The sequence below is a fragment of the Pantherophis guttatus genome, chromosome 3, assembly GCF_059756535.1.
Source record: "Pantherophis guttatus breed Tessera chromosome 3, ASM5975653v1, whole genome shotgun sequence".
Lineage (NCBI taxonomy): Eukaryota > Metazoa > Chordata > Lepidosauria > Squamata > Colubridae > Pantherophis > Pantherophis guttatus.
In genome coordinates this window covers 122012932-122040072 of record NC_142065.1, presented here as the reverse complement: position 1 = coordinate 122040072, position 27141 = coordinate 122012932, and the positions used below count along the sequence as shown (strand labels likewise).

The 27141-nt window shown below is 37.7% G+C and overlaps 1 protein-coding gene across 2 annotated transcripts in view; it reads right to left on the bottom strand.

Annotated features, from left to right (window-relative positions):
- The window catches only part of SORCS2 (sortilin related VPS10 domain containing receptor 2), a 138930-nt gene that overhangs the window by 47874 nt on the left and 63915 nt on the right, over positions 1-27141 (bottom strand). For both annotated transcript variants that reach the window (XM_034411719.3, XM_034411720.3), the window contains exons 6-11: positions 14197-14261; positions 10277-10395; positions 9429-9518; positions 7952-8131; positions 4920-5066; positions 941-1043 (exon numbers count right to left, since the gene is read on the bottom strand). In XM_034411719.3, coding sequence (XP_034267610.1) covers positions 941-1043; positions 4920-5066; positions 7952-8131; positions 9429-9518; positions 10277-10395; positions 14197-14261 — 704 coding nt within the window. The remainder of the gene's footprint in view (positions 1-940; positions 1044-4919; positions 5067-7951; positions 8132-9428; positions 9519-10276; positions 10396-14196; positions 14262-27141) is intronic.

The window sequence follows — 27141 nt, the reverse complement described above, 5'->3', positions numbered from 1 at the left end:
ATAAGGGGCTAAGAGTAGGGATTTAGTTTAGATAATCTTAGTTCTCACATAAAAAGGAGGGCGCAGATAGGCAGTAAAACCTTTTAAAACTCATTCAAGAGGATTCTGAGATGAATAAACTTGGAAATGGAGGTGATGACTGACGGCTTAAATGCCTAATATGATCCTAACTCTAGTGGTTGGTCAAGATATACTGTTGGTTTCATTCCAGAGAAAGAATAACTAGTGAATCTAAATTGGATTGGACAGTGAAAGTTCAGCACCATTGTAACTTTGAATAGTTACTGAACAAGTGGTCATTAAACAAGATTACCTGTAGTATGAAATATAACATAGAGAATGTTTCCGGCTATTATTGCCAATTTTGGCCACCTGTTTTTTCTTTACTCAGTTCAATTTCCATCTCAAATGACAGCCCCTCCTTATCCTCAATTTAACTCCTATGCAATTGGAATGATACTTTGTCCCTTCAGCTCTTAAATGAGAAGGGAAGTTCAAGAAGCTTCATAAAGTGTCAGGAACCCTCTGACTTTGCTAGAGACCCTTTCAGAAGGCAACGGCCTGAACATATTATGAGAAAGAGAGGGGAATACAGTATTTCAGATACCACTAATTGGCTTCCTCAAATATTTCCTTTCTATCTATTATACATAGCTCTCACTGCATTTCCCACACAGGTCAGAAATAAGATTATGGTGATAGCATCTGTTATAGCAATATCTATAGAAAAAGGTAAAGACAAAAAAAGAGTGAAAACTCTGTTGCCGGTTATTTCTCTCTGTGGATTTGATTTTGTACACAACAGAAACAAGCAGATAGGATGGAACTGAAACCAATAGCTGTTAGAGATAGGCAATTTGAGACAAAGTTGCATTATTATATATCTTTTTGACTGAAAAACATCAAAAGCAAAATATTAAGATTTCTTTTTTTTTTTTACCTGCCCCCATTATGAGTCCTGGAGCTGTATCCTTAGTATGAACCATTCCTGACACATATGGATTATCTGGCCAGCGCAGATGAAGATGAAGATGGCAATCAGGCTATAAAGTTAACAAAGAAAAAACATTGTTTTTAGCAGAGTAAGTGGAATACCTTTAATTTCTGAAACAGCCACACCAAGATTAAACAGAACATGACAATTTATTGTTACTATGAATGTAATAATGGTATTATATTGAAATTTTCACCATTGCACCAGCAGAAAATATTATCACAAGGTACAGGTAGTCCTCCAGATATGACTGTAATGAAGCCTGCTCCTTATGGTCCCATCCCAGCAATTGTTAGGTGAAACATGTTACCTAACATCCCCCTATCCCTGCTCTCCCCAATGAAATGTAAAACGAACATGTGGGTTGTTAAGTAGATACCATAGTATAGACTCAGGCCTCCTGTCCTAGCCCTCTCAAGCCCTTCTCCCCATCCAGTGGTGGGTTGCTACTAGTTCACCCTGGATCAGGCAAACCAGTAGTGGCAGAAGGCTCCGCTCACCCGCCCGGATGCTTCTGCACATGCGCAGAAGCGTTGCACGTGCTCATGAGTGTGCGCGCCCCCACCAGAAAACTGGTAGTGATGGGTTTTGAAACCGCCCCTGCCCCCATCCCTGAGATGTCCCATGCTCCACTTCTCATGCCTTGGGTCTCAACAGGCTTTTCCCCGTTCCCACTGGATCCTCCCAGGCCTCAGATCTGATTCCCATCCCACCAGGCAAAACACCCTTCTCCTTCCTAACCTTCTGAAGAACACCAAGTCCTTTCTGAATGCAGGGGTGATTTTCTTCTTTGCATGGCTGCATGGCACAGTTCCAAAAGTGGTCCCTGTTTTGTCCCGCAAACAAAATGGCAGCCCCATTTAGGTTGCTTCTGCTTCATTTTGTTGCCTTAACAAGCCCTGTATAGATTCTGTAGTACTGTGTAACCTCTCTAAGGTAGCAGAATGAAGCAGCTTGTCTGGCAGGTGCCATTGTCCCCTGCCACAAACTGGTGGGACAAAATGGTGGCCACATTCATGTTGCTGTTGCACAGCCCAGGGACAATTAATTTTGTTCTGCTATCTTAACAAGATCTGCACAGTGCTGCAGAAGCTTTTTGCATCATTTAGAAGCTTCTGTGGCATTAGACCTCTCTAAGGCAGCAAAATGAAGCAATTTCTATGGTAGTTGCCATTTTGTTCCTGCCCAGAAGCAAGCAGGACAAAATGGCGGCCATATTTGGGTCACTGCAACATAGCCTTGGGACATATGGCCTGCCCTCCTTGTACAACATAAGCTCTGGAAAACTTCAGAAGGTAAGTGTGGTGCATGATGGGCATGTGGGGAGGAGGCCTAAGTGCTGCAGGGTTCCAGCAGGATGGGATGGGGGGAGTGAGGTGGGAGGGGACTGCAGCAACCTTGTGGTTGATCGTAATGGTGAAAAACCTCAGGCCCACTGCAACCATCATAACTATCATATGTAGCCATCATAACTGTTCATATGTAGCTTTTTGAGGGGGGGAGTTCTAATTTTGAATGTTCATTAAATGGCTTGTCATACCTCAAGGATTACCTGAACATCATCAGTATGTAAAAATACTGTATGACATCTTAATGCCATATATACAGGTAATTTTTACTTACTGAATGCCTCTTTAAACAACCATTTAAAGTTATGATTATATTTTTAAAAACCAGTTTTGTGACCAATCCTTGCATTTATAATTGTTGCAGCATCCTGTGATCAAGTGCTATTCAGGTGCTTTGCAACTGGTGCACATTCATGTCATCAGCATTTCTATGTTTTCTAATTGGCTTATAACAGAGTTCATGGAGAATGTGGAAGTAAAAGCATTAAATTCCAGTCATATGACGATTCTCTTAATGATTGCGGTGATTTGCTTAATGACCAAAGCAGAAGTGAGGACATAAACTTGTCACAGTGATATGATGTTTTGTGTAGTAATTCTGGCTGTGGTCCCAATTGTGGTTGTTAAGTGAGGACTACTTGTAACTGTATTCTTTAAAATTAAACACACACACCCCTACTTTGAAGGCTTGTATATTCCAAAGAGATATAAATCTGTTTTAAAACTATTTTTGCCATTTTTAAAATATACCAGGTACAAATGCCAGAAGAATAACTACACATGTTCACAAGACAGAACTTCTGTGCTTAGTCCCAAGATTTTATAAATGTACTAATTACCGTAATCACTCTAATAGTATTTCATCAGCATAGTCTCCGATCATTGCTTTCAGACATTTTAAGTTTTAATCAGCCTACTGATTCAGGTATTTGGGTTTTTAATTGTACTTTTTCCCAAAGATATATAAAGGAAAAATACTGACAAGATTAAGATGAATTAAACAGAACTATTATATTTAAAATGAGCCTTCTGTATAGTGCCAAAGAAAGTCCTTTGATTTAAATAAAGTGGATATTTTTTACTTGTCCGATATTTTAATGCTTATGATTGATAAAATCTAATATGCATAAAAGTACACCTTTCAATTTGCTTGAAATAAATTAAAATTGCTTTTTATTATTTAATTCATATGAGCATAGATTGGATCAAGCCAGGTATGTCCAAGTCCAAAATATATAGTTTAATGAACTATAGAAATTCCAGTACTGGAAGTATGAGGCTTGGGCCAGGTCTTTCGAGTGTTTCATTTTGGTTATCCTTTCATTAATCATCTCCATGGCATCGTCAAGTCCCAGGTGGCTTATATATTCAGGTGTGAAACATAAGTAATAAGCTTTTGTTTGCAAACCTATTACCAATTGTCTTTATTGCTACAATCCATACTGGATAATGACACTCATTAACAACAGTAGAAATAATCTTCTGAGATTTGAAATAACTGTTAATATTCTGGACCATGCCTGAGTTTTAATGCTTGGCAAGCCTACTTCCAGCTTCAGGATTACTTCAGAAACATATTTGGGAGCACTTATTAGAGCCCTTAAAAAAGATGATTAAGTTAATTCATCACTGTTACTGAATATTGTTGTTTATACTGAAATTGCCTACATAAAATTACTACTCCTCCACTTCTTCCTCACGTGAAACTTTTTATTTAAATGATCAATTATTCCCCAAAATGTCATCCATTTATCTGAAATTCACTGCATGAAGGTTTCATTGTATTATTGTATTTCCCATCTTTTGGGGGGCTATGTAAATGCAGTTCACTCTTCATTTAATCAACCAGTCCTCTAATTTAACTTGGGCTGGAAAAGCATAGTTACCTAAAGTCATTTGGTGGACTTCAGGGTTATGTGTTGATTTAAAGCTAAGTTTCCATTATCCTAAATCAATATTTTAGGTTGCATAATCTCTATATGCTCTCCATCCAAAATATGTTGAAGCCAATTGCTTTTCTTTTCCTCAGTTTCTCTCTTGCAAATGCTAGAAAATTCACAATTCCATCTTTATCATTGTTGAACACATGTTGCTTAAATTGCTATTGTAGCCACAACCTAAATACTGAAAGTCCCAAAGGTGCTTTTTCAAGAGGCAACTGGATTTTCTTGTTTTTTCTTTGAAGACGTTTTGCTTCTCATCCAAGAAGCTTCTTCAGCATTGACAGGATAGTGGGGAACGGAAGGATTTATATTCCTTGTAGACAGATGGTCATTTGCATCCTTTTAGAGGGTTGTTGAGACACTTGGAAGTTTATCTGCAACCTCAGGGTCACCTGAGTAGTGCTTCTGGTTCCTGTAGTCTGCAATTTCTTTCTCTGGAAATCCATTCCTACTCCCACACCATTCAAAGTGTGTTCATCCAAACCATTAAAACTTGCCTCCTGAAAAAGCATCTTTGGGACTACCATGACATGGGTGACTGAGAATCTCTACAGACTTTTAGCTATACAATTTTGTTGAGTAGCTATACAAAATTGTAGCTATACAATTTTAAGAGTAGGGGGAAATACTCACTGGTTTGCAGTCAGTTGGTTTACCATTCATATCAGTAGCTGGCGGCATTAGATAATCCCAGTTACGGCCTTTATTAAATGTTATAAGAGTGGTAACTTTTCCATTTATTTTCTGATTAGCCAAAAACACTCCTTTGACACCTTTAACCTATGTTACAAACATAAAATATAGCCAAATTAATAAACAACCAACAAATATATATTCAATGTATTAAGGTTCATTTGCTACTAGTAGAAAAGTGAGCATGTCAATAGCTTGAAATATAACTACTCTCCAAAATATGGATCTGACCAAGGCAAAAACAGAAAGGCCTTCACCATTTTTCCCACCAAAAAGGATGCCTTTATAACAGAATTCTTGTCTATATATATATATAATAGTTAATATATATATATGTGTGTGTGTGTGTGAGTGTGTGTGTGTGTGTTTGTGTGTGTGTGTGTGTGTGTATACACACCTTAAAAGGCAGAAATAGCTATCTGAGTCTCCCAGAGAGCAACACAGAGTTGCAGTTTGTCAGCAGAAAAAAGGCCCAGAAACTTGTGAATGAGATTTCACAGAACCAGGGCTGTAGAACAACTTAGTTTACGTAGGTAAAACCTGGCTAGAAAGAATATGCACATAAAAGCCTACGAAAAAGAAAAAGACATATATATATATATATATATATATATATATATATATATATATATATATATATATATATATATATATATATATATATATATTAGTTATAAACATTGCAAGAATTCTGTTATTATAAAATAACAAGAGCTAACTGGAGCTGAAGCAGATTTTGCTGTTATGGGAACAATCTTCCAGTAATTTCCACTCCCCCTTCCAAATGCACCCAAACAAAGAGAGCAATTGTTCCTTTAGTTATGTTTTGACTCCTAAGCCGTAGCCTTCCAGGGGCTGCTCTAATTCTACATTTCAAGAAATTCCCTGCCTCAGTACTCTTATAAAGAACTATTTAATGATATATGTACTGCTGATTGAGAGAACACTGATCTAGATAAAACCTTTTGAAATTCATTTTCATGTAATTGTTCATCATATGAAAGTCACAGTTATTTCCAACCAGAATAAAAAATCATCTTTCTAAACCAGAAATCTATTTTCCTTGTATGGGTAAATTACTCTGAAGTTGTGTTGAACATCCATTGTACCACATTTTATACTGCTAATTGCTATGTAAGTAAATTAAGTTGTAGTATGTAGCAGCAGTTCACTGAGGGATAACATTTTCTCTTCCCAAAAGAAAGATAAAGAACAATTCTGAAGAAGGCATCAGTTGGAAGTGTTCAACTTTTGGTTATTGAAGAGATTGATTCTAGTCAAACATAGCAATTACGTAGTTGGTTAATATTTTTAGTCACATGGGTTTAGGTATTCTTCTATTTATGCAGTATTAAACCCTTATCCTATAAATATTTTATGTTGAGAACTAATCCCTTTAAGATACATGGATGTGTAGGGTTAGTCATCTGACTGACCAAATACAAAATCCTGTCATACACCAAATCATTCCCTGTGGAGATAAAACAACTTCTCATTCCAACAGTTTATATAAAGACTACTATTTCAGACAAATATTCTTGGGCACTCTAAGATGGTACATGGCTGAGAGAGGATAATGGGTATGTCAATCCTTCCAGGGAAACCAGACAGGAAATGTGACTAGATGAGTCAATTTTGCTTCATTGTAAGGCTACATTAGCAGAATCTGACAACTGTGAAAGTACAAAAGCCACCTATTTTAACTGCTTGATCAATGAGGGGGGAGTCCTTCCTAAGTTTCTTTCTCTGCCTGTTAAGCTATCCTGCCTCTCTTGTCTGATTGTTTCTTAAGCAGCACTTCTTCCACTCATTCCCCCAAGGTCATCACCCATTCCATTACAGGGTACAAGGGGATAAAAAGAAAGGGTGAAGTTATCCCTTCAAGAGTTTTCTACCTTTGTGTTCAAAAACAACTGAAGGCTCCTTAAAATGTGAAGGCACACCTCTTTTTGAAAGGCAAATAGGCAATTCAGTTATTTGTAATAATTAATGGGCTACATATGTCTAGACCAGGGGTGTCAAACTGGATTTCTTCGAGGGCCAGATCAGCATTGTAGTTCTCCTCCATGGGCTGGTGGGGAGGGAGTGAAGGCTTTGCAAGGGCCTCGCAAGGCCTCCGCGTGGCTCATTTTTGGCCGGCAGAGTGCTACTGGAGGCCGGAGAGGCCGAAAACAGACCACAGGGAGGGGGGCATACATGGCCCATTTTGGCTGGCAGAGGCACCACGGGCTGGTCCTTTGATATTTCCAGGCCAGTCCTGCGGGCTGGATTTCAGCACTCCACGAGCCGGATCCAGCCCACGGGCCTTGAGCTTGACACCCCTGGTCTAGACTGACAGCGTGTACCTTATATATCTGACATGCATTTTGCCCCATAAATGTGATTTAATTACATATGTAGACAGATATATGTATATATTAATAAAATTTGTAGATTGAAGAATTTTCTTCCTATCAGGTCAATATGTCTCAGAAAGGCAGTTAATTAATAGCTACACAGCCTCAGTTGTCAAAAATATACATAAAACAAAGAGGAATACTTTTTCCCTTTTATTTTTAATATACATACCTACTTTTCTATTTATAATATTATCTCTAATACAGCAAGTCCGTGGATTAAGAACCCCCAGTTTTAGGATGATCCATAATTAAGAAAAGAGCGTATTGAGGCAAAATTCAAGTGAATTACATAATAATTCAAGTTCATTTCACTATACTACTTATACAGTATTATATAATAACATTGTTCCAGCTTATGTACAAATTCAATTTAACAGACAACAGGAACCAAACTCATTCTTAAATTGAGGACTGACTTACCTGTAATCAAATAAGATAGTTATATTGATAGGAATATTCCATTTTAGGAAAACAGGAAAACCAGTACAAAAATCTTTAAACCAAAGTCAAAGAGGCTAAAGAAATGTTACTATAGTTAGTAAAATTGTAGTTTTTTTTTAAAGAGACATTTACCTCCAAAATATCTATTAAAACATTCTCCTCAGGTTGCTTGGTACTCCTGACATTTTCTAATGCAATGGAATAGGAAGCGCCTTGCGGGTCAGACTGGTAGAGGTTATATGTGTCAATCTGATACCATTCCTGGATAGCTATAAACACCTGGCTCTCATCAGTGCTGATTATCTGTAAATCCTGAAGTGAAAAAAAGAAAAAAACTATGAGATTTACAACCTGGAGCTACCTAGTGTTAATGAAAATACTGTATATCATGATTCCCATCTCCCCAAAGCAACTCAGTATTATTTGGGACAGAAAAATAGAATAGCAAGGAAGCTTTCTGCAATCACTTTTTCAAGTACAGACTTGCAAAAAAATGCTGCTGTATTTAAGAATTGCATTGACTTTTAAAGTCACAGCAACTTTTTCCTCCTTTATGCAAATGCTTGAAAAAAGACTCAGCTGCTTTAATCAATAGAAGAAAGGTTTTTTATACAATGTCCTAAGTACCGGTACTTCTTTTTGAATCATATCAGACTATGATCAGCTCAATATGGTAATGCAATTTTTCATAAACAGTACATTACATTCTGAATGCAGCTTGTACCAGATTAAAATGCAATTGGGTTAATATTTAATTAAAAAATGAAAAATGCAACTTTAACAGATTAACAGAGTTGGAAGGGACCTTGCAGGTCATCTAGTCCAACCCCCTGCCCAAACAGGAGACCCTACATCTGCCTTTACCTAGGATCAAACTCACAACCTCCTGATTGTGAGGCAAGAGCTCCACATCTAGGCCACCACACCACTCCTAATGTTTAGTGTTTAAAACTAAACATTTTAAAATTAAATAATAAACTTAATTACCAATCACCAAAACTCCATGTCCATGACTAGCAAGAAGTCCTGCACCAGCTCACTGCCTAAGCTTCATTGCAGCAGCAAAGATCGCTGATGCCCTGGTACAAATTGAACAGAAGCACCTCACGATCAGATCTTTTCTCGGTCTGAGCTGCAGCAGCACCAAGTGACCCCACTGGCTGCAATGAAGCTCAGGCAATGAGCTGGAGCCTTTCCCCGGACAGCAGGCAGCCAGCCAACCTTGAGCTGGTAGCCAATCTGCTCCAAAGCCCAGAGCCTCAAGACTTTTGAGATGACAAAAGCAACGGGACTCTGCAGATGGCACTTTCATGGTTCCTGCATCTTCCTTCTTCATCTTCAGTTCTTTCTGTGTGCAGGCAAATATCTAATAAGATTTAGCCCATAATGATGTTCTATCATAGGATATGCATGGTGCTTAAGTGCAAAAACAAAAAACAAAAAACAAAAACAAAAAAAAAAACCCTAACCCTAAAATAAAAGTATGGAAATTATAAAAAACTCTTGAAGAATGATTTATAAATAGAAATATATTTTCCAATAAACAATTTGAGTAAATCTCTTCTAGTCCAGCAATGAAAGAAAAATTATGGATTTTGTAAGAAATTACCTTGGGTAAAGCATACTTTGGCAATTTCATCTGTATAAATTCATTCCGATGATAAGAGACATAGTATTTTGTTTGGTTTCCTAAAGACACCTGTGAAAAAAGAGGGGCATACAATTTTATCTGTGAAAAAAAATGGTAAAAATGTATACAGTAATGACTTATTTAATTAGGAACATGGACTATAGAGAGAGTGCATGTACAAAGGGCACTAATACAATCTTGGGCATCTGCAGAAATTCTTCTTGAGTGAAGTGGGGAAAGAGTACCTATCAAGCTATGGGTAGTTAACAGCTTACGTGCTTGCACTTTTAAACATTATTTTTGGAGTGAGAGGACAACTGGGGATACAATGAGCAAAGCTGTAAAGAAACAAATGAGATTAGCTTTGTTAATCTGGGGGGACTCTACAAATGGAAAAATGAACTGTACGGACACAAAGTTACCAAACCTGTGCTAGACAGTCTTGAAAGTAGCTACCCAATTAATCAGCTATATGATAGAATCAAAACTATTTGTCTTGTGAAATTTGAAATGAATAATCTACCTGCAAAGTAAGGATGATGCAAATTATGCAACATCAGAGACAGTTTAAACTGATTTGTAATATTTGTAGTAATCCCATGGAAAAATGAAATCAACAACATGAACAATTAGCTTTTAAATGGCAGCTTCGATTAGAAAATAACTTATCATTTGGAGGTTAAGGGAAACACCAACATTTGATTACGGTAATTTTTGCACTACCTTCTTCAGACTGCATTTATTTCCTTATTAAAAATCTTTATAAGTAAACAAGCATAGATTTGTACTGAAAATTATGTAAACATTAACATCGTCAATGATCTTACCTGAAGGAATATGTAGTCATCCTGTACTGTCAAGGAATTCTTGTCAATCCTACCATTGAAGAGAGATTTCAGTGATTTTTCAGAACAATTCTGAAACTGACAGGTCATGTAGTAAAAACCTGTTGAGAACCAAAAATAATAGATAAAAGTAAATAAAGAAATGCTCACACTATTTGCCAGAATAAAAGCTGAATGATTCAAAAATTCCACTCTCTTCAACTAATATTGATCTGCTTTCCTTGACAGCTGGTTTTTCGATTTTTGAGCAAGGTATTTCTGCTAAGACTCAGACACATGTAAATTACAAATACCAGAATTGCACATAATTTATAGTATTTTAATAGAACCATGTGAATTTTAGGGTATTTAGTACAGGAATAAAGTATTCTATAAAACCTCTTAATTGGCTCATCATTTCTCACTTGTGGGTTACAATATAAAGCTTTGGTTTTGTGGAATGAAATCTACAAAATTAGAACAAAACATTGAGAACAACTTTGAGACAGGGCTCTTCAAAGAGACATGGTTCAATCTGGAATACTCAATAGGCATACCAGTTACAGATATATCAATTACAATTGCTGCAACAGCACAAAATTTCAGAATCCATGAGGGGGGGTCAGCAGGTGGGCTGAAGCGGTTTGGGTAAGGTTTTTACCTTACTGTCCCATCTGTAAAACACTGTGGCAGAGAGAAGCAGCTGGGTCAGGCCATTGTCTCGGGAGAACACGTGGAGCGCCTCCCCGAGCGCCCAAGACTCACTGTGCTGCTGTGCTGCAGAGAGCACATGGAGCCTCTCCACGTGTTCTCTGGGTTAGCAGCTGTTTTCTCTCTACAACTGTTCTTGCTGGAAAAACGTCTTGTGCAGCACAGCAAAATTTAGCAATTGTGAGTTGCCACTTTCCTTTAAGTCCCATCTGGAAAGTGCTGTGGCAGAGAGAAACAGCACTCAACCTGGCTGCTTCTCTCTGCCGCAGCACTTTCCAAATGGGACTTAGAGGAAAGCAGTGGCTCATGACTGCTAAATTTCGTTGTGCTGCACAAGATGCTCTCCCAGCAAGAACAGCAGCAGAGAGAAACAGCTGCCAACCTGGAGAGTATGTGGAGCGTCTTCCTGAGCACCCAAGGCATGCCCAGCACCAACAAGGGTCGCAAGAAGCAGCCGCGAGATCAAATAACATCTTGTTGGGTGGGAGGCCTGAGAGAAAATTCCTTCTCCAAGAGGTGGCCACCTGGAGTGCCACTGCCCTGGAGCTCTCCTGCCACCACCGCCACTCTGGAGCTCACCTCTGGGATGGATCAGTAAGTTCTTGCTTTGTTCCCCAGGAAGGGCTCCGTCATGGAGGGCTGTGTGCCCAGGCTAGGTGCTTTCTCTTGGGCCTCCCACCTCACATGGGGTGGCGGGAGTAGGAAGTGTGTGGTGTGGAAGGCTGCCTGCAGTTCTTGCAGCCAAAGCTGGGATGTCTGCAAACTTGCATATGTATGAGGTCTTCTGCCTTGAGCAGAAGATTGAACTATAAGACCTTCAAGGTACCTTCTGATTCTTTCTTTTTTAAAAAACAAGTTTTATTAAAAATTTTCTTTCATCGTACATATTTTAGGAACAGAGCGTTGACCGGGTCATATCTTATACATTTTATATATATTAATCCAGGGATGGGTTCTACTTACCTTTACTACTGGTTCGCAGCGGGAGCACCACTTTAGCTGCCAATCCCCACAACAAATGTGATACACGGAGGCCAAAAACGGGGCGTGCGGAGGCTGAAAACGCGACATGCAGAGGCCGAAGGGTGGGGGCCGGTGGTTGGGCAGGGATTCGCAACATTCAGTGTATAAGATGCACTGCAATTTTCACCCACTATTGGGGGTGGGGGGGAGTGCATCTTATACATTCTGAAAAGTATGGTAGTTCCACTGGATAATCGTTCTCACTGTCAGGAAGTTTCTCCTTAGTTTTAAGTTGCTTCTCTTTTTGTTCAGCTTCCATCTATTGCTTCTAGTTTTACCTTTTGCTTCTTTGGAAAATATATTGCCCCCCACTTCTTTGTGGCAGCCCCTTAAAAGCCTGTTTTGTGACCTGCTTGTCACACTCTTGGGCAAAGCATGTGAGCCATTTCCTCCTTTCAGTGGTCCATGAAAGTAACAGGTAACAGTAACAGAGTTGAAAGGGACCTTGGAGGTCATCTAGTCCAACCCCCTGCTCACACAGGAGACCTATACTACATCTATAGTATGTAGATAATAAAGTTGAAAAAAGGTGAACAACATTTTTACCGAACTATAGATACGTTGAGGCCGGGCATGACAAGGAGTGGCTGTGAGGAGAGGGGCCGGGTGAGGCGCCCCTCAATGTGAGTGATGTCGAGTTGGCCATGCTTACCCAGCCATGTCCACCAAGCCACACCCACAAAACTGGTTGTTAAAAAATTTGAATCCCACCTCTGATTCCACTGTACAACAAATATTTTACATTCCTGCTTCTGAACCCCATACTGGGATTTAGGAATACTGGTGACCTAGTTAAAAATAAATTGGGGAGTCCCTATCACAGACTGACCCAGCATTGGGGAAAAGGTTGGATCTGTCAGAAGCAAACCTGGTATCTCTTTTTGCTGCTTTATCTGTACTTTCTCCCAACCAGCTTTGACTGGAGAAGGATAAGGAAGAAATGAAAGTAAGGACAAAATAACCTATGGGCACCCTGTTCCTCTTCCACTCAACACTGAATATCTGTTTCCATCTCGTTGCTCATGCCAAAGCATTGTGGAAATATATAGCCCTTTACCCAATGTACAACTAAGTAAAACGAAAGTTTTTTGGATCCTGCAGTGAAAATTTTCTTTATTAGATTCTTTAGTAGTGATCACTGGATCTGTCCCACAGGAATAGATGCCAATGCTTCAGTGAACAATCTTTTATTAATGTTTACACAGGCACTACATTAGGACACTTATGGGACACACTCGGGTGGGTTCTAAAATTTTTTACTACCGGTTCTGTGGGCGTGGCTTATTTTGTGGGCATGGCTTGATAGTCATGTGACAATTATTTAGGATTTAGCAAAGGTACTGGTCTACCAGGCTTTTAACTGCTTGCAGAGCTGTACTGATCTACCCATTTATTTTTGCAGGCACCAGTCTACTCATGTACTTTTGCAGGCACTGGTCTACCCATTTATTTTTGCAGGCACCGGTCTACTCATTTGTTTTCTTTTAACACTGATCAGCTGTAGGGCGGCCCTTTGAAGCCTCGCAGCAAGAGTTTAAACAGTTTTTTTCCCCCTAACCATCAGCTGGGACTCAGGAGGCAGCAATAGATTGGGGATGGGGCCAAATAAAAGGTAAGAATAACACGGGGGGTGGGCGGGGGGTGGGGGTGGCAGAACCGGTTTGGTGACATCATATCGTACACACTGCTTGGCTAAGTTACTTTTCATGGAAAGCGGAAATATAAGATTACAAATAAAAAGTTATATGTGCATTGATTTAGTTTATATCCTCTTGTTTTATACAAAATCTTTTGTTTGCCCTTTGTGTACATTATTAGCTCATTTAAGTATAATGGAGTTGGGTTTATTTTCTAGTAATATTAACTTATATCCACTTGATCAATATCATAAATTGATTAAACAATAAATTATTTTTAACCATAATCATACTAATTATGATATCCATTTTGATATCCATAATGAAAGATTTTTTAGATTTTTTTTTACACTGACAATACTATAGCACATATAAAATGAGAAAAAGAGATGAGGAAGAATTGCTGAATGCATGAGAATGAGATAGATTATGGCACTTAGAAAGCAATTTCCATTTTTTGTGAACTTAACTAGATTATTTTTGGTTAATTTTTTTATGAATTTAACCAGAAATGTTCAAAACAAAAAACAACTACAATATCCTAATGAGTACCTTCATTTGGATCTTGGACTTCCATATGAACCAAATCAGGATCTTCATCAACTCCATCAACAGCCCTGTAAGAGTAATAAAATTGCGGTTACCAATGGAAAACTACAGTTTTAGGGTGAATAAACTTAATAATCTATATTTAACTATTGCCAATTCTGTATTTACAGAAAATAGTCTTTCTTTTCCTTGCTTTATTATTAAAATCTCTCAAAATACAGTGCAGAAAAAGATTCAAAAACACTCATATAAAGGAGGAATGATTTTACTATTATCCAAAAATATACACTTATTTCCTGATTTATTTCTCAAAAGCTTGATACAGTCCATGTAAATTATCCTATTTTAATCAATTTACAATGATCTCTGAAGTCAAATTCACAGCTGAGCAAGGTTTTGAACTCCTGCTACTTTAAGTCTAAATATCCAATCCACTACATAAGCAAACTTTTTAAAACTATAACAAGATGTAAACATAAGATAAAATGTTTTCTAACACATAATAAATACTAAATGCTACTTATTATATCTAAAGCATTATCTTTCCTTGAAGGCAGATCTTAAAGAAGATCAATTTCAAATTCATAACTCCTTTGGCATGTTAGATAATGGTAGTTTCATTTGAGAAAATTACTATACATAATTATTGTCACCAACATTGTACACCTCTATGAGCACTGCTAATTAAAATAGAGTTAATTACATTTTAAATTAATTCACATTACTATCTACCTCACCAAAACCAAAGTGTTGAGAAAAACAAATACTATTATTTAGTACAATTTAATCATTCTTTAAAATAAATAGTTAGCAAAACTCATTCCAACTATAGTATTGAGACTGTGTTATACCTAAAAGCCCATAAACATATTTGGTTGAGTTTTTACTTCTTCAAAAAACAAGTAATCTCAATATCTATAATTTCCAAAATTATTACATTCAACTTTCTAGGCAAATTATTTTTTTAGCTCACTTAACAAAACATTCATTTTTATATCTCTATCAAGAGAGTTCATCAATCTGTCTCATCAATAAACTAAACTGTGAAGTTAATTTTAGAATTTTCACTAGAAAATACTGAAAATCTCCCTTTAGATAAGTATAGTAAATAAAATGACATTAACAAAGTAATTTGCAGTAAATTATGTTTACAGAAATATTTCTGGAAAGCAATATTGACTATGGATGTTTAAATATTGTATCTCTCCTTAGGTTCCTTAAGATTTCACGTATTTACCATACTTTTTTCACTATAAGGCGCTCCGGACCATAAGACACACCTAGCTTTTGGGGAGGAAAACAAGACAACAAAAGACCTACTTCTGTCTCCCAGCCCCAGTACCAATCAATGGGCTGGCCGACCAGAAATGGCACTATTGCTGCCTCCTCTATGTCTGTTGCCTCCGCCGGGGAACGCTGGAGCCTTCGCCAACGTTCCCCAGCTATCACTGCCACTCACCGCCGCTCGCTGCCACCACTTATCAGCGGTCAGATCAGCCTCCTGGAATACAGCTGATCAGCTGTTCCAGGCGGTGGCGATCCCCACTGCCTGGAAGAGCAGATCAGCGGTATTCTGAGAGGCCGACCAAACCGTCGATAGGCAGCAGTGAACAGCAGCAGTAGTGACCAGCGGCAGTGGTGAGCGGTGGCAGCAGCAAAGGTGGCGGTGATAGGCAATAATTGCTCCATAAGACACACAGACATTTCCACCCACTTTTTGGGGGGGGAAAGTACGTCTTATTGTGCAAAAAATACGGTATATATATTTCAAAATTCATTCCTTTTCTTTTTTAAAAAAAAAATTATTTATTTATTTACAACAAAATATTTACTCACACACAGATCGCAACGGGAGCTTTACAGAATATATTAACTTCAGTCAAGATATACAAATAAAAAATAAAATCTACACTAACCTTATCCTTTTTTTATTCTATTATTCAACCAAGTATACCATTGGTCCCAGCATTGAAAATATACGGAGTCTTTTTGATCTCTCAAAATTTTTGTTAACCTGTCAGCTTCCGCATATTCGATAATTTTTCCCAGAATCAAGTCTTCAGCCGGTAGGTCTTTCCCCTTCCAATGTTGAGCAAAACATATTCTTGCTGCGGTTGTGATATATGTAATCAGACACCATATATTCGTGCCTATCTTATCTGGCCTAATATTTAATAGATAGTATTCTGGTTTCAATTGTAATTTATATCCCGTGATTTCTAATATCCACCTCTGTATAGATCTCCAAAATTCGATTGCCTTAGGGCAGGTCCACCATACATGATAATAAGTACCTATCTCCCCACACTTCCAACAATTTGGGGAGAGTCCTGGAAACATTTTGGCTAATCGAGCAGGAGGGAGATGCCATCTATACACCATCTTATACAAGTTTTCTTTGTAAGCGGTTGCCATCAGAAATTTCAATTGTTTCATCCAAATTTCTTCCCATTTTATCAATTCAATTGAGTAACCAATATTTCTCCCCCAGGCAATCATTGAGTCTTTAACAATCTCATCCCCTATCCAATAAGTTATTAAGAATTTATAGATCTCAGATAATATTCTTTCCTCCTTTCCTAATATAATACTATCTATTTCTTGCTGGGTCATGCCTATACCACTTTTTTCCTTGTCTTTCTTATATTTAGAGCTGATCTGGGCATAGGACCACCAATCCAATTTTATTCCTTGAAGCTCTAACTCAGTTCTTGTTTTTAAGCAGCCTTGGGCATCCAACAGTTCCCGATAGGATAGGTGTTTTTCTCTATTATAAAGCGAACTATATGTTGTAGCTTCTAACGGAACCAACCAAGAAGGAGTCGAAAAGTAGAGTTTACCCTTAACTTTCCTCCATGTATCAATTAGAATATTCCTTGCATAATGTCCTGCAAAACTCATATGTTTTTTTTTAATATCTTTATTAAATATTTACAGTAAAATTGACACATAATAATGATTGGAAAACAATATAAGAAATGAAATGTAAGGACACATAAACACAAGACTAAAATGAAACAACAAACATGACTAACTGAGAGTTAAACTCACTCTCCAATTAATATTAACTAATATCATCCTAACCAAACATTTCAATACAATCAAGTTCTTTTAATTATCTACAAAACAATTGGCCTGTTTTTTTCAAGATTATAAAGAATTATATAGCCTATTAAGTATCTATTTAATCTAATAAAACTATCTTATCACCCTAGGTTTAACCTTTTTTTAAGCCAGACAAAGCATCTGTCCCAACTTTTATTATATATTGAGTCTTTCTTATCTTTTAATATATATGTTAACCTGTCCATCTCAGCACATCGAAGAATCTTATTTATTATCAGATGGGCGTATCTGCATCTTTCCACAGTTGAGCAAATGCCATTCTTGCCGCTGTTGTGACATGGACAAATATGTACCAATCCTTTTTGTCAATGTGGTCCCGTCTTATTCCTAGTAAGTAGAGGTCTGGGTGAAGGGGAAAGCTCACACCTGTTATTTCCAGCAGCCACTGCTGTATTTTCCCCCAATAACGTCTAGTCGACGGACAAATCCACCACTGATGGAAGAAAGTACCCTTGGCCGACCCACATTTCCAACATCTATCAGAGGATCCTGGGAACATCTTAGCGATTCTGGCGGGGGGGAGATACCAACGGTAGATCATCTTATAAAAGTTTTCTTTGAATGGGGAAGAAAGGGTCAATTTCATAGTTTTGTTCCATACATTTTGCCATGCATCAAGCTGAATTGTTGTTCCAATATTTCTCCCCCAGGCAATCATCGTGTCCTTTACAATCACCTCCGCCATAAATTGGATAGAAGAAAATTGTAAACGTTGGAAATAAATTTCCTTTGGCCACTTAGGAGAAACTTGTCAAAAGTTTGTAAATGAAGGGAAATACCATGTTCCTGTCTATCCCTAGCGAATCTAGTTTGAATTTTCACATAGGACCACCAATCTATATCTAATCCTCTAGTTTGGAGATCGGCTCTAGGTCTAAGTCTCCCGACTTCATCCAACAAGTCACCATAAACCCAGTTTTTCTTTGTGTTGTGCACAGTCGGAAGGGACACTGCCTCTAACGGAGACACCCATTTAGGAATCTGTGTGTAAACTTGCTTTTTCACCATTTCCCAAACCCTTAATAAAATTCCTCTAATATAATGATTTGTAAAATATTTGGATTGTTTGTCTTTCTGAGACCACAAGAAGGAATGCCATCCCTGCTGCAAATCATATCCTTCAATTGCTAAAATGCGCTTTCTTGAGAGGATCACCCAATCTTTTATCCAAACCAGGGATGAAGCTTGGTAGTAAAGCTCCCACATAGGGAGCCCCAAGCCACCCCTTGTTTTGTGCTCTTGCAGCATTTTTCTTTTTATACGGGGTTTTTTACTCTGCCAAATAAATTTACTTAGAATTTGGTCTAATTTCCTAAAAAAAATTTTATCCAATCTTGCAGGAGCCGTTTGAAATAAAAAGATCCATTTCGGTAAAACATGGGCTTTTATCACGGCAATTCTACCCAAAAATGAGATCTGAATATGCTGCCATCTCTCCACTTCGTTCGCTGTGTCTATTAATAATTTAGAATAATTGAGCTCTTTGATAGAAGAATATCTATTTGTAAGCCAAATACCTAAATATTTAAGTTTTTTGACACAATTAATCCCCATAATACTTTGGATCTGTTCCTTTTGGGCACCTGACAAATTTTTTGTTAACATTTTGGTTTTATCCTTATTGATTTTTAATCCCGCTATCTCCCCGTATTCGTCTAATTTCATAAGTAATTTTGGTCCCGTATTAAGGGGATCTTCTAATATGAAAACCAAATCGTCGGCGAATGCTTGGAGTTTGTATTCTTCCCCTTTAACTTTTAAGCCCTTAATTTCCGAATCCTGCCTGATCGTCTTAAGAAGTGGTTCAAGTGTTAAAATAAATAGCAGCAGTGAAAGAGGGCATCCTTGTCTGGTACCTTTATAAATCTGTATCTCATCTGATAGTGATCCATTAAACAATAGCCTTGCCAACTGTTTAGAATAGATGGCTTGAACTGCCCTTGTAAATTGAGACCCAAAACCCATCACTTCCAATTGTTGTATTATAAAATTCCAGCTGACTCTGTCAAAAGCCTTTTGGGCGTCCAGAAAAATCATTACCATTGGTTTATCAGTGTGTGTCTCATAGTATTCTAAGGCATTCAATACCACCCTTACGTTATCTCTTAGGTGCCTATGAGGCAGGAAACCATTCTGGTCTTGGTGGATAAATCGGGACAGGAATACCCGGAGTCTCTCAACTAGTATTGTCGCAAAAATCTTATAATCCACATTCAGGAGCGAGATTGGTCTATAGTTCTGGATCAGAGTTTTATCTGTTTCGGGTTTCGGGATTAGGGAAATGTAGGCTTCTGTCCAGGACCAGGGTATCCTAGAATATAGTAAAACCTCATTAAATAGATCTTTAATATGCAAACTAAGTGAGTCAAAGACTCCTTTATAAAATTCACTAGGAATCCCATCCGGTCCTGGAGTTTTGCCATTGGCTTGTTTCTTGATAGCTACTGCTATTTCTCCAACTGTAATTTCTGCATTTAAAATCTCTTTTCAGTGATCCGGAATCAACTCCAGTTGTAGATTCTGGAGATAACTCTTGAGTTTATCTTCCTGATAGATTTCTTGGCTATATAAGGAGGTATAAAAATCTTGGGCCACCTTTGCTTTTTGCTCTGTAGTACCTACCAAATTTCCCATAGAGTCCTGTAAAAATTCAATCTTTCTAGATTCTGCCTCTTTTCTTAATCTATATGACAACCACCGGCCTGGCTTGTTAGCATGCTCAAATTGATTTTGTCGACATTTCCGGATTTTATTCGCCAAATCGTTTTGGTCTAGGATAGATAACTCATGCCTAATCAAGTCAATTTTCTCCTTAGTCAAATTATTATGCGGATCTAAACGCAGTTCTCCTTCAGCTTTCTCCAATTCAGCCATTAACTCAATCCGTTTGGCTTTCTCCTTTCTCCATTTGGTAGCTGTATATTTTATTACCAATCCCCTAACTACTGCTTTAATAGTATCCCAAATATTTTGAAGGGAAGTATCTTCTCTCTTGTTTTTGGTAAAAAAATGATCTAATTCTTTTTTAATCATATTTATAAATCCCTCGTCTTTCATGATCTCAGCCCTCATAGACCATCTCACTCTTCTAGTGGACCCCTTCCAATTTGTTACCAGGGGGTGGTGGTCTGCCCATATATTTGTCCCTATTTCAACCGAATTTATGTCTTCTTTCAGATCTGATGTCGATCAGACCATATCTATCCTGGACCATGATCTGTGCCTGGGGGAGAAATATGTAAAGTGCTTTTGCATAGGATGGAAGTCTCGCCAGACATCTCTTAACCCTATTTCTGTTTTTAGGTTATCCCATGTTTTAGGGAGTACCTTCCTATGCCCTTTTTTATATTTAGGAGAGCCCTTTCCTGGATCATAATCAATTGAAGTATCAGCAATCGCATTGAAGTCACCTACTATGCATTCATGCTCGTAATTTAATTCATTGATTTTTTTCATACAAATCTTTAAAGAAACCCATTTGGTTAACATTAGGGGCATATATATTTACTAACAATACTATTTTTTGGCCAATACTAATCTCTAACATCAGTATCCTACCCTCTGTATCTGCATATATTTGACGTTTCACCAGGCCTCTCCGATCGTAAACAACAACTCCCCTTTTCTTCTGGTCAGCCAAGGATACATACAACTTCCCCAGTTTAGGATAAATTAAAATCTTAGAGTGGTCTTTCCTTATGTGGGCCTCCTGTAAACATATAATATCATAATTATCTTTTTGAAGTCTAGCTCAGACCTTTTTCCTCTTAATGGGAACATTCAGGCCATTGATGTTAACGGAAAACAGGTTGAGCACCTCATCCATACCTCTACTTGCCTGCGTTCTTGAGTTTCTGGGATCTGGTCTCCATTTGGAAATTCGTTCCTCTTTCTTCTCCAGAGTGGGGTGTGTCTTTGTCATGTCCAATATGCTCTGTGGCTGTTCTTTCCTGGGCTACCTCTTCTTGGCTCTTACCTAGGTTACCACCTTCACTCTCTTGGTCACTAAGATTAATATAGGCCTCCGCGAAGTCCTGCGCTTCCTGTATGGATTCCAATCGTAGCCTCTGTTCTTGCCAGGTAAACATCAGGCCTTCCGGTAAAAGCCAACGATAACATATCCCTTGCTTCCTCAGCCATGTTGTCAAAAAGTCATATTTCCTTCGAATGTCTCGTACTCATCTCGGGAGCTGGGGCAATACTGTTAGTCGGTTATCTTTGTAGGTAAAAGCTTGGTCTCTCGTTTTCCGAAACACTTCATCTCTTAGTGCTGTTCTAGTAAATCGAACATGGATCTCTTTAAGGAGCTTGTTGCACCGAGCATAGCTGGTATATACTCGGTACACATCGTCAATATCTCTTGAAACTTGTGCAAAATCTTTTCCAAAACTCATGTTTTTTAACCTTATCTTGCCAAAGAAAATAGTGCCAACCCTGTTGTAACCCCGATTCCTTTTCTTTGTTATTCTTAGGTAGCTTTTCTGTTTAGTTGATATATTGCTTTGGTGTTCTGTGTGCTGTTTTATTTTCTAGATTTTATGGATGCACTATTTTATTTTTTTTAAAAAATAACTGTATCCTCAAAACAATTCAAATTAAACATGCACTAAAAATATTGTAATGTCTGTCTTCTTTCAGTATATTTAGTAAATTGCTAAAAACTTTGTCCAAACATACTAATAGAGTCAAGATCTCTAATTCATAATACTGGCTTATTAATAAATTACCCTTTAATCAAGCAGCATTATTCATGACTACAATGAGACAGCTAATTTGAAATATGATGCTGGTACTTTTCTAGAGGGGATTTTATTTTCAGTGTATTGAATAAATAGTCTCCTCTGATTAGCATGAAAGTCATGTTTTCTGGCATTTTTAGTTACTCGCAGAGACAGAAAATAACTTACTCAACACAGTATGTTTAATTTATTATTGCATTTTTTATCCATTTTCTTCTGATATTCCTATCTCAAGCCATAGCTTATATTGTACAGCAAACATGCTACTCTTTTGATACTGCACACAGTATTCAGTATTTATCTAGTACTTTAATGGTTCAGATTGCTTTTTGTCACACAATTTTTTCTCTTTAAGAATCTTAAATTATCTTTGTCACTTGTAAAATGCTCTATAAAATATATATTACAAATCACTCTTTAACAGAGACTTAGTATGTGTATTTTACTAGTGATGGTACACTCATTGCCATAGAAATATCCACAGATGAACAAATGTTTATGTGATAATCTATTCATCTCAGGATGCCACAATTCGGTTATATTCATTCTCATATTCCACATAAAGTAAATTATATATTGTGGGGAAGAATGTGCAACTGGTTATTAGTAACTGGATTACTCCGAATGCCGTCTGTGAAATCATGGAGGTGAATTATACTTCTCTGGAAAGCTGGTTCAGAAACCTGTAAATGTTACAGTTTTTCCTAGCAAGAGTCCTGTTCCCTACATGTAAAACACCTGATTATATCCTGATGATATCCTCAAATCCTGAGAAGAGCAATAAGACTGGCCTACAGAGCTGTCTGTCTGAATTCATTTAAAGAGCAAACAAGCTTCAGGAAAGAAGGCATGATGCGACCAGGAGCTGCCTTGGATAGGCTGCATGGGCCTCTCAACAGAAAGATGCCTGAATCATGTGACAGAACCTTGGGAGCACTAAGTGGCAGGGGCAACTGCACCATTCCCCAAGCTCATGTCGCTTGAAGATTGGAGTGGAGAACAGTGCAAAGCAGCACTTCTGAGTAGCAGCAACAGTAGTATGGCTGACATAGAAGCCTAGGATGATGGCAGCTGCCTGAGACTGCTGAAGGCCCCAGGCTACTCCAGATCCAGCATCAGCACTGCCTCCAAATCCCATTGTGCAGGGCCAGGCTGGGGCAGTTGTGGCTTTGCACTATGCTACACCAGCCCCAGTTCACATATGGTCTGTGCTGGGCCTCCTGCAACCCTAAGGAACCCTCTCACTCCACTTAACAAATCACACCACCATTTAACTACTATAACTGGGACAGCCAGGATTGCAATCATTGAGTGAAATGGTCATGTGGACATCCCACTTAATGATTGCAATGACTTACAACTGCAATCTGGGCTCAATTATGGTCATACGTTGAGGACTACCTCTGTAACTCTAACTTCTTTATGATCGTTCTGTAATTCCTCTGGTTTTGTATCAATGGGGTTCATCACAGCGGTGAAATCCGGCTGGATCTATCCGGCTCGCATGAATTGGTAGCGCCAGCGGCGGGAGGCTCCGTCCACCCGCCAGGATGTCATTATGTCCCGTTTTTGACCCTCTGCTCATGCACAGAAGAGGCATGCACATGCATAGCACGCACACGCTCCCGCGCACTCTCGTTCCTGAACCGGTAGCAAAGGTAAGTGGATTTCACTGCTGGTTCATCACTTCAGAGCAATTCCTAATATTCTCCTTAAAAACAGCAGGTATATGTTCAAGATCATATCATGGATTCTGCTTGCCTGCCTTTCCCTTTAGGTCATGTGGAGCTAAAGGTTTGTGATATGTTCCACACTCAATATGTGGCAATGTTTTTGATGGTATAATTGAGCTTTTCCACCTTCTTCTAGCAATAATATAGTCAATGAACTCTAATATAGATAAATAATAAATAATAGTATCCTTCTTCACTATGGCCTAATTCACATACATCGATGATTAATGAATTTGTTAATAGGGACTGGGTGTTCATAAGGATTGCTCTTCCAAAGGCTGCATTTGTCTGAAAAAAGAAGATCAATTGAAAAGAAGATATTGGATTTTTTAGAGTTAGATCCCAGAGGGCACTGTTGATTCACAAGCTCATAACAAAGCTTGGGAGTTACAAGAACACACTTGGAAAAGCATTGAAAGAAATCAAGCCTTGGCATGGGCCTAGAAAAGCTTAAAAGCAGTGCTAATTTCTAAATGCCAACTGAAAGAATGCATTATTTGAACATCAAAGGGATGGAGTGCTCTTTCCATCAGCATCCAAGGACTAGGAAAATAAGATAGGCAATATAATGCTTTCTAAAGAAAATCCTCGAATGCGCCAAGATGGATAAATTAACGATGGAGATCAAAGAAAGAGAAGACTCGGATTATTATAAAGTGTGGGATAGGTTTTATACATGGTTGGAAAACAGAAATTAAATTAAGAAATAAGAATATAAAGGTAAACTGGATATTAACATACTGGATATAAATGTAAATAATGATCCTGCTAATAAAATTAATTATGAATATTTAAAAATAAAGAAAAGGAGCCGGAGGATAAAAATAAAGAGTAAAGACAAAGTCAATGCAGAAAGTTGTAAAATTGTATACATCTGTTGTTAGTAGTGTATTTTAACATCTGATGTGCATGTTTTTGTTTTTATCTCTTGACTTCTTTTGCTATTGTGTATTTGGTTTTAAAAAGTAAAATACTCAATAAAAATTATTTAATATATATATATATAATGCTTTTACCCAAATGAAATGCAGATATGTCTTTAAGGAGAAAAGAAATACAGAACATCTATAGAGATGAGCCCTATGTAAAGCAACTAATTCTACTGCTTGGCAAGCCAGACATGACATGAAGGTAAAGGTAGATCACTTTGAAATACCGTAGTTATGCAGAAACTGTTCCTTAGCTAAAGGTTCCAAAGTCTTTTTAAAGTCCAGAATTACAAGATAACAGTCAGAAGCTGTTCAAGCAGATGCCTCTCTAATTTAGTGAATGAAAAAGAGAGAGAGGTGGCGCAGTACAATCAGACATGCAAGATTCTGTTATTATTGCAAACTCAATAAATGATGTTTCTGTGGAGTCCATTTCATATCTTGTCTATTGAGTAGGGCTGATATATGACTAATAAAAATGCTGTCTTCCATGAAATTAAATGAATAAGATTAGTAGCTATAAATTGAAAAAGCTTCAGCATTGACATGGAGAACCTGAGAAAGAGACACAGCAGACACGTCAAAATCTTAATTAAACATTTCATCCATGGCCTGGAAAGGAGGACAAAATAAGTCCCCCAAAAGATCCAAATGAAAACACATGATCTGGACCAGCATTCCAGATGAATTCTTCTATGCTATGTTAATATTGCAGAATCATGAGAATTCCCAGTAGGACATGAAGATCTTAAACATGCTTGATATAAGGCATGAAAGGCCCCACTCAACTTCTGAGATAAGTACAATCTGTAGATATAGCCAAAGTGACACAGCATCTACTTGGTCCCAAAGTGTTGTTCACAAACAGTATAAATGAATATATTGAGCTAGTTTAGGAAAGCCTACTGTACAGTCTTCTCCAGAGAACAAAAAACAAAGATTATGTTCCATCTGAAGGAGGATCTTTGCTACAATTATGCTGGCATTTTGAAAATGGGATCTTTATAAGATCATTAGATGGAGCCAAAAGGAAGGAAGGATGGTGACCTAAGACCTGGAACCTTTCATGTGCAAGAAAAATAATAATAAGAATAAATCATGCAAAATAAAGTCAGCGAAGTTTTTTCCGCTTTGCTGACTTTATTTTGCATGATTTATTCTTCTTATCATCCAGAACAACTGACAAGCCATGAGAAAGAATGTCCTACTGCCGTGGCAATCAAATACTTACAGAAGAAGCTCAGTGACCATTGTCCCTAGGCTTGCATGATGTGCCAGAGGGCTAGGCTTCTGTTAAGGCTATCTACAATTTTTAGATTCTGAATACGGGTAGTCCTCAACATGCTCACAATTCTGCATATTCATAGTTTTATTAATTTATAATATGACATACAAAAAGAATACAAAAGCAAATATTAGGGAAATTAGATGCCCACAATTGAGCCCAAAATTTCTGTTGCTAAATGAAACATTTGTTAAGTGAATTTAGCCCCATTTTACAGCCTTTCTTCCCAAAGTTGTTAAATGAATCACTGCAGTTGTTAAGTTAGGGACATGGTTGTTAAGTGAATCTGGCTTTCCCATTGACTTTGCTTGTCAGAAAGTTGCAAAAAGTGATCACATGATCCTGGGGTACTGCAACCGCATAAATATGAGTCAGTTGCTAAGTCTGAATTTTGATCACATGGCCATGGGGATGCTGCATCGGTTGTAAGTGTGAAAAACAGTCTCAAGTCACCTTTTTCAGTGCAGTTGTAACTTTGAACTCATTAAATGAACTGTTGTAAGTTGAGGACTACCTGCAGACAGTTTAGGTATATAATCTTAAACTGGGTAAAAGGTTACACTGGGTAGCGAAAGGTTTCCCACACTATTCTACCTCTTATAATATTATTGGTTTCACTGAGTAACTACAGGGCTGTAAACCTCTTCCCTCAGAAATCATAGTCACATGTGAAACTGTTGCACCTTTCTCAGTATTTATCTTTGTACATCTCTCTGTCATTTCACAGAGGGAATCTTAGGAGATTGTCCCAAGCAACTACAGAGTTCAGCCTGCTGGTCTCTACAAATGTTATTATATTACAAACTCAGGTGATTTAGATCAGGAAATTTAAATAAATTTAAGGATGCTAATTTTTACTTATAGCTAAATTCATTATTTAATTTCATTTTGATGTTGCCCTTCCAGGAGTTTAGAGCAACTTGTTATACGTATAAGAACCCTGTGAGGTGTGTTAGAGAGGATAATTGATTCAAGGTTGCCTACTGAATTGCAAATTTGAATCAAGATTTGTATTTGGGGCCCCTTTGTCCATTATTTTAATAACTTTACCCCACAAGTCTATTACTTTAATGATCCAGTAGCCTGGATTAATCATCATGATTAATGTAATCAAAATTTCTAAGAAGTGGATGATG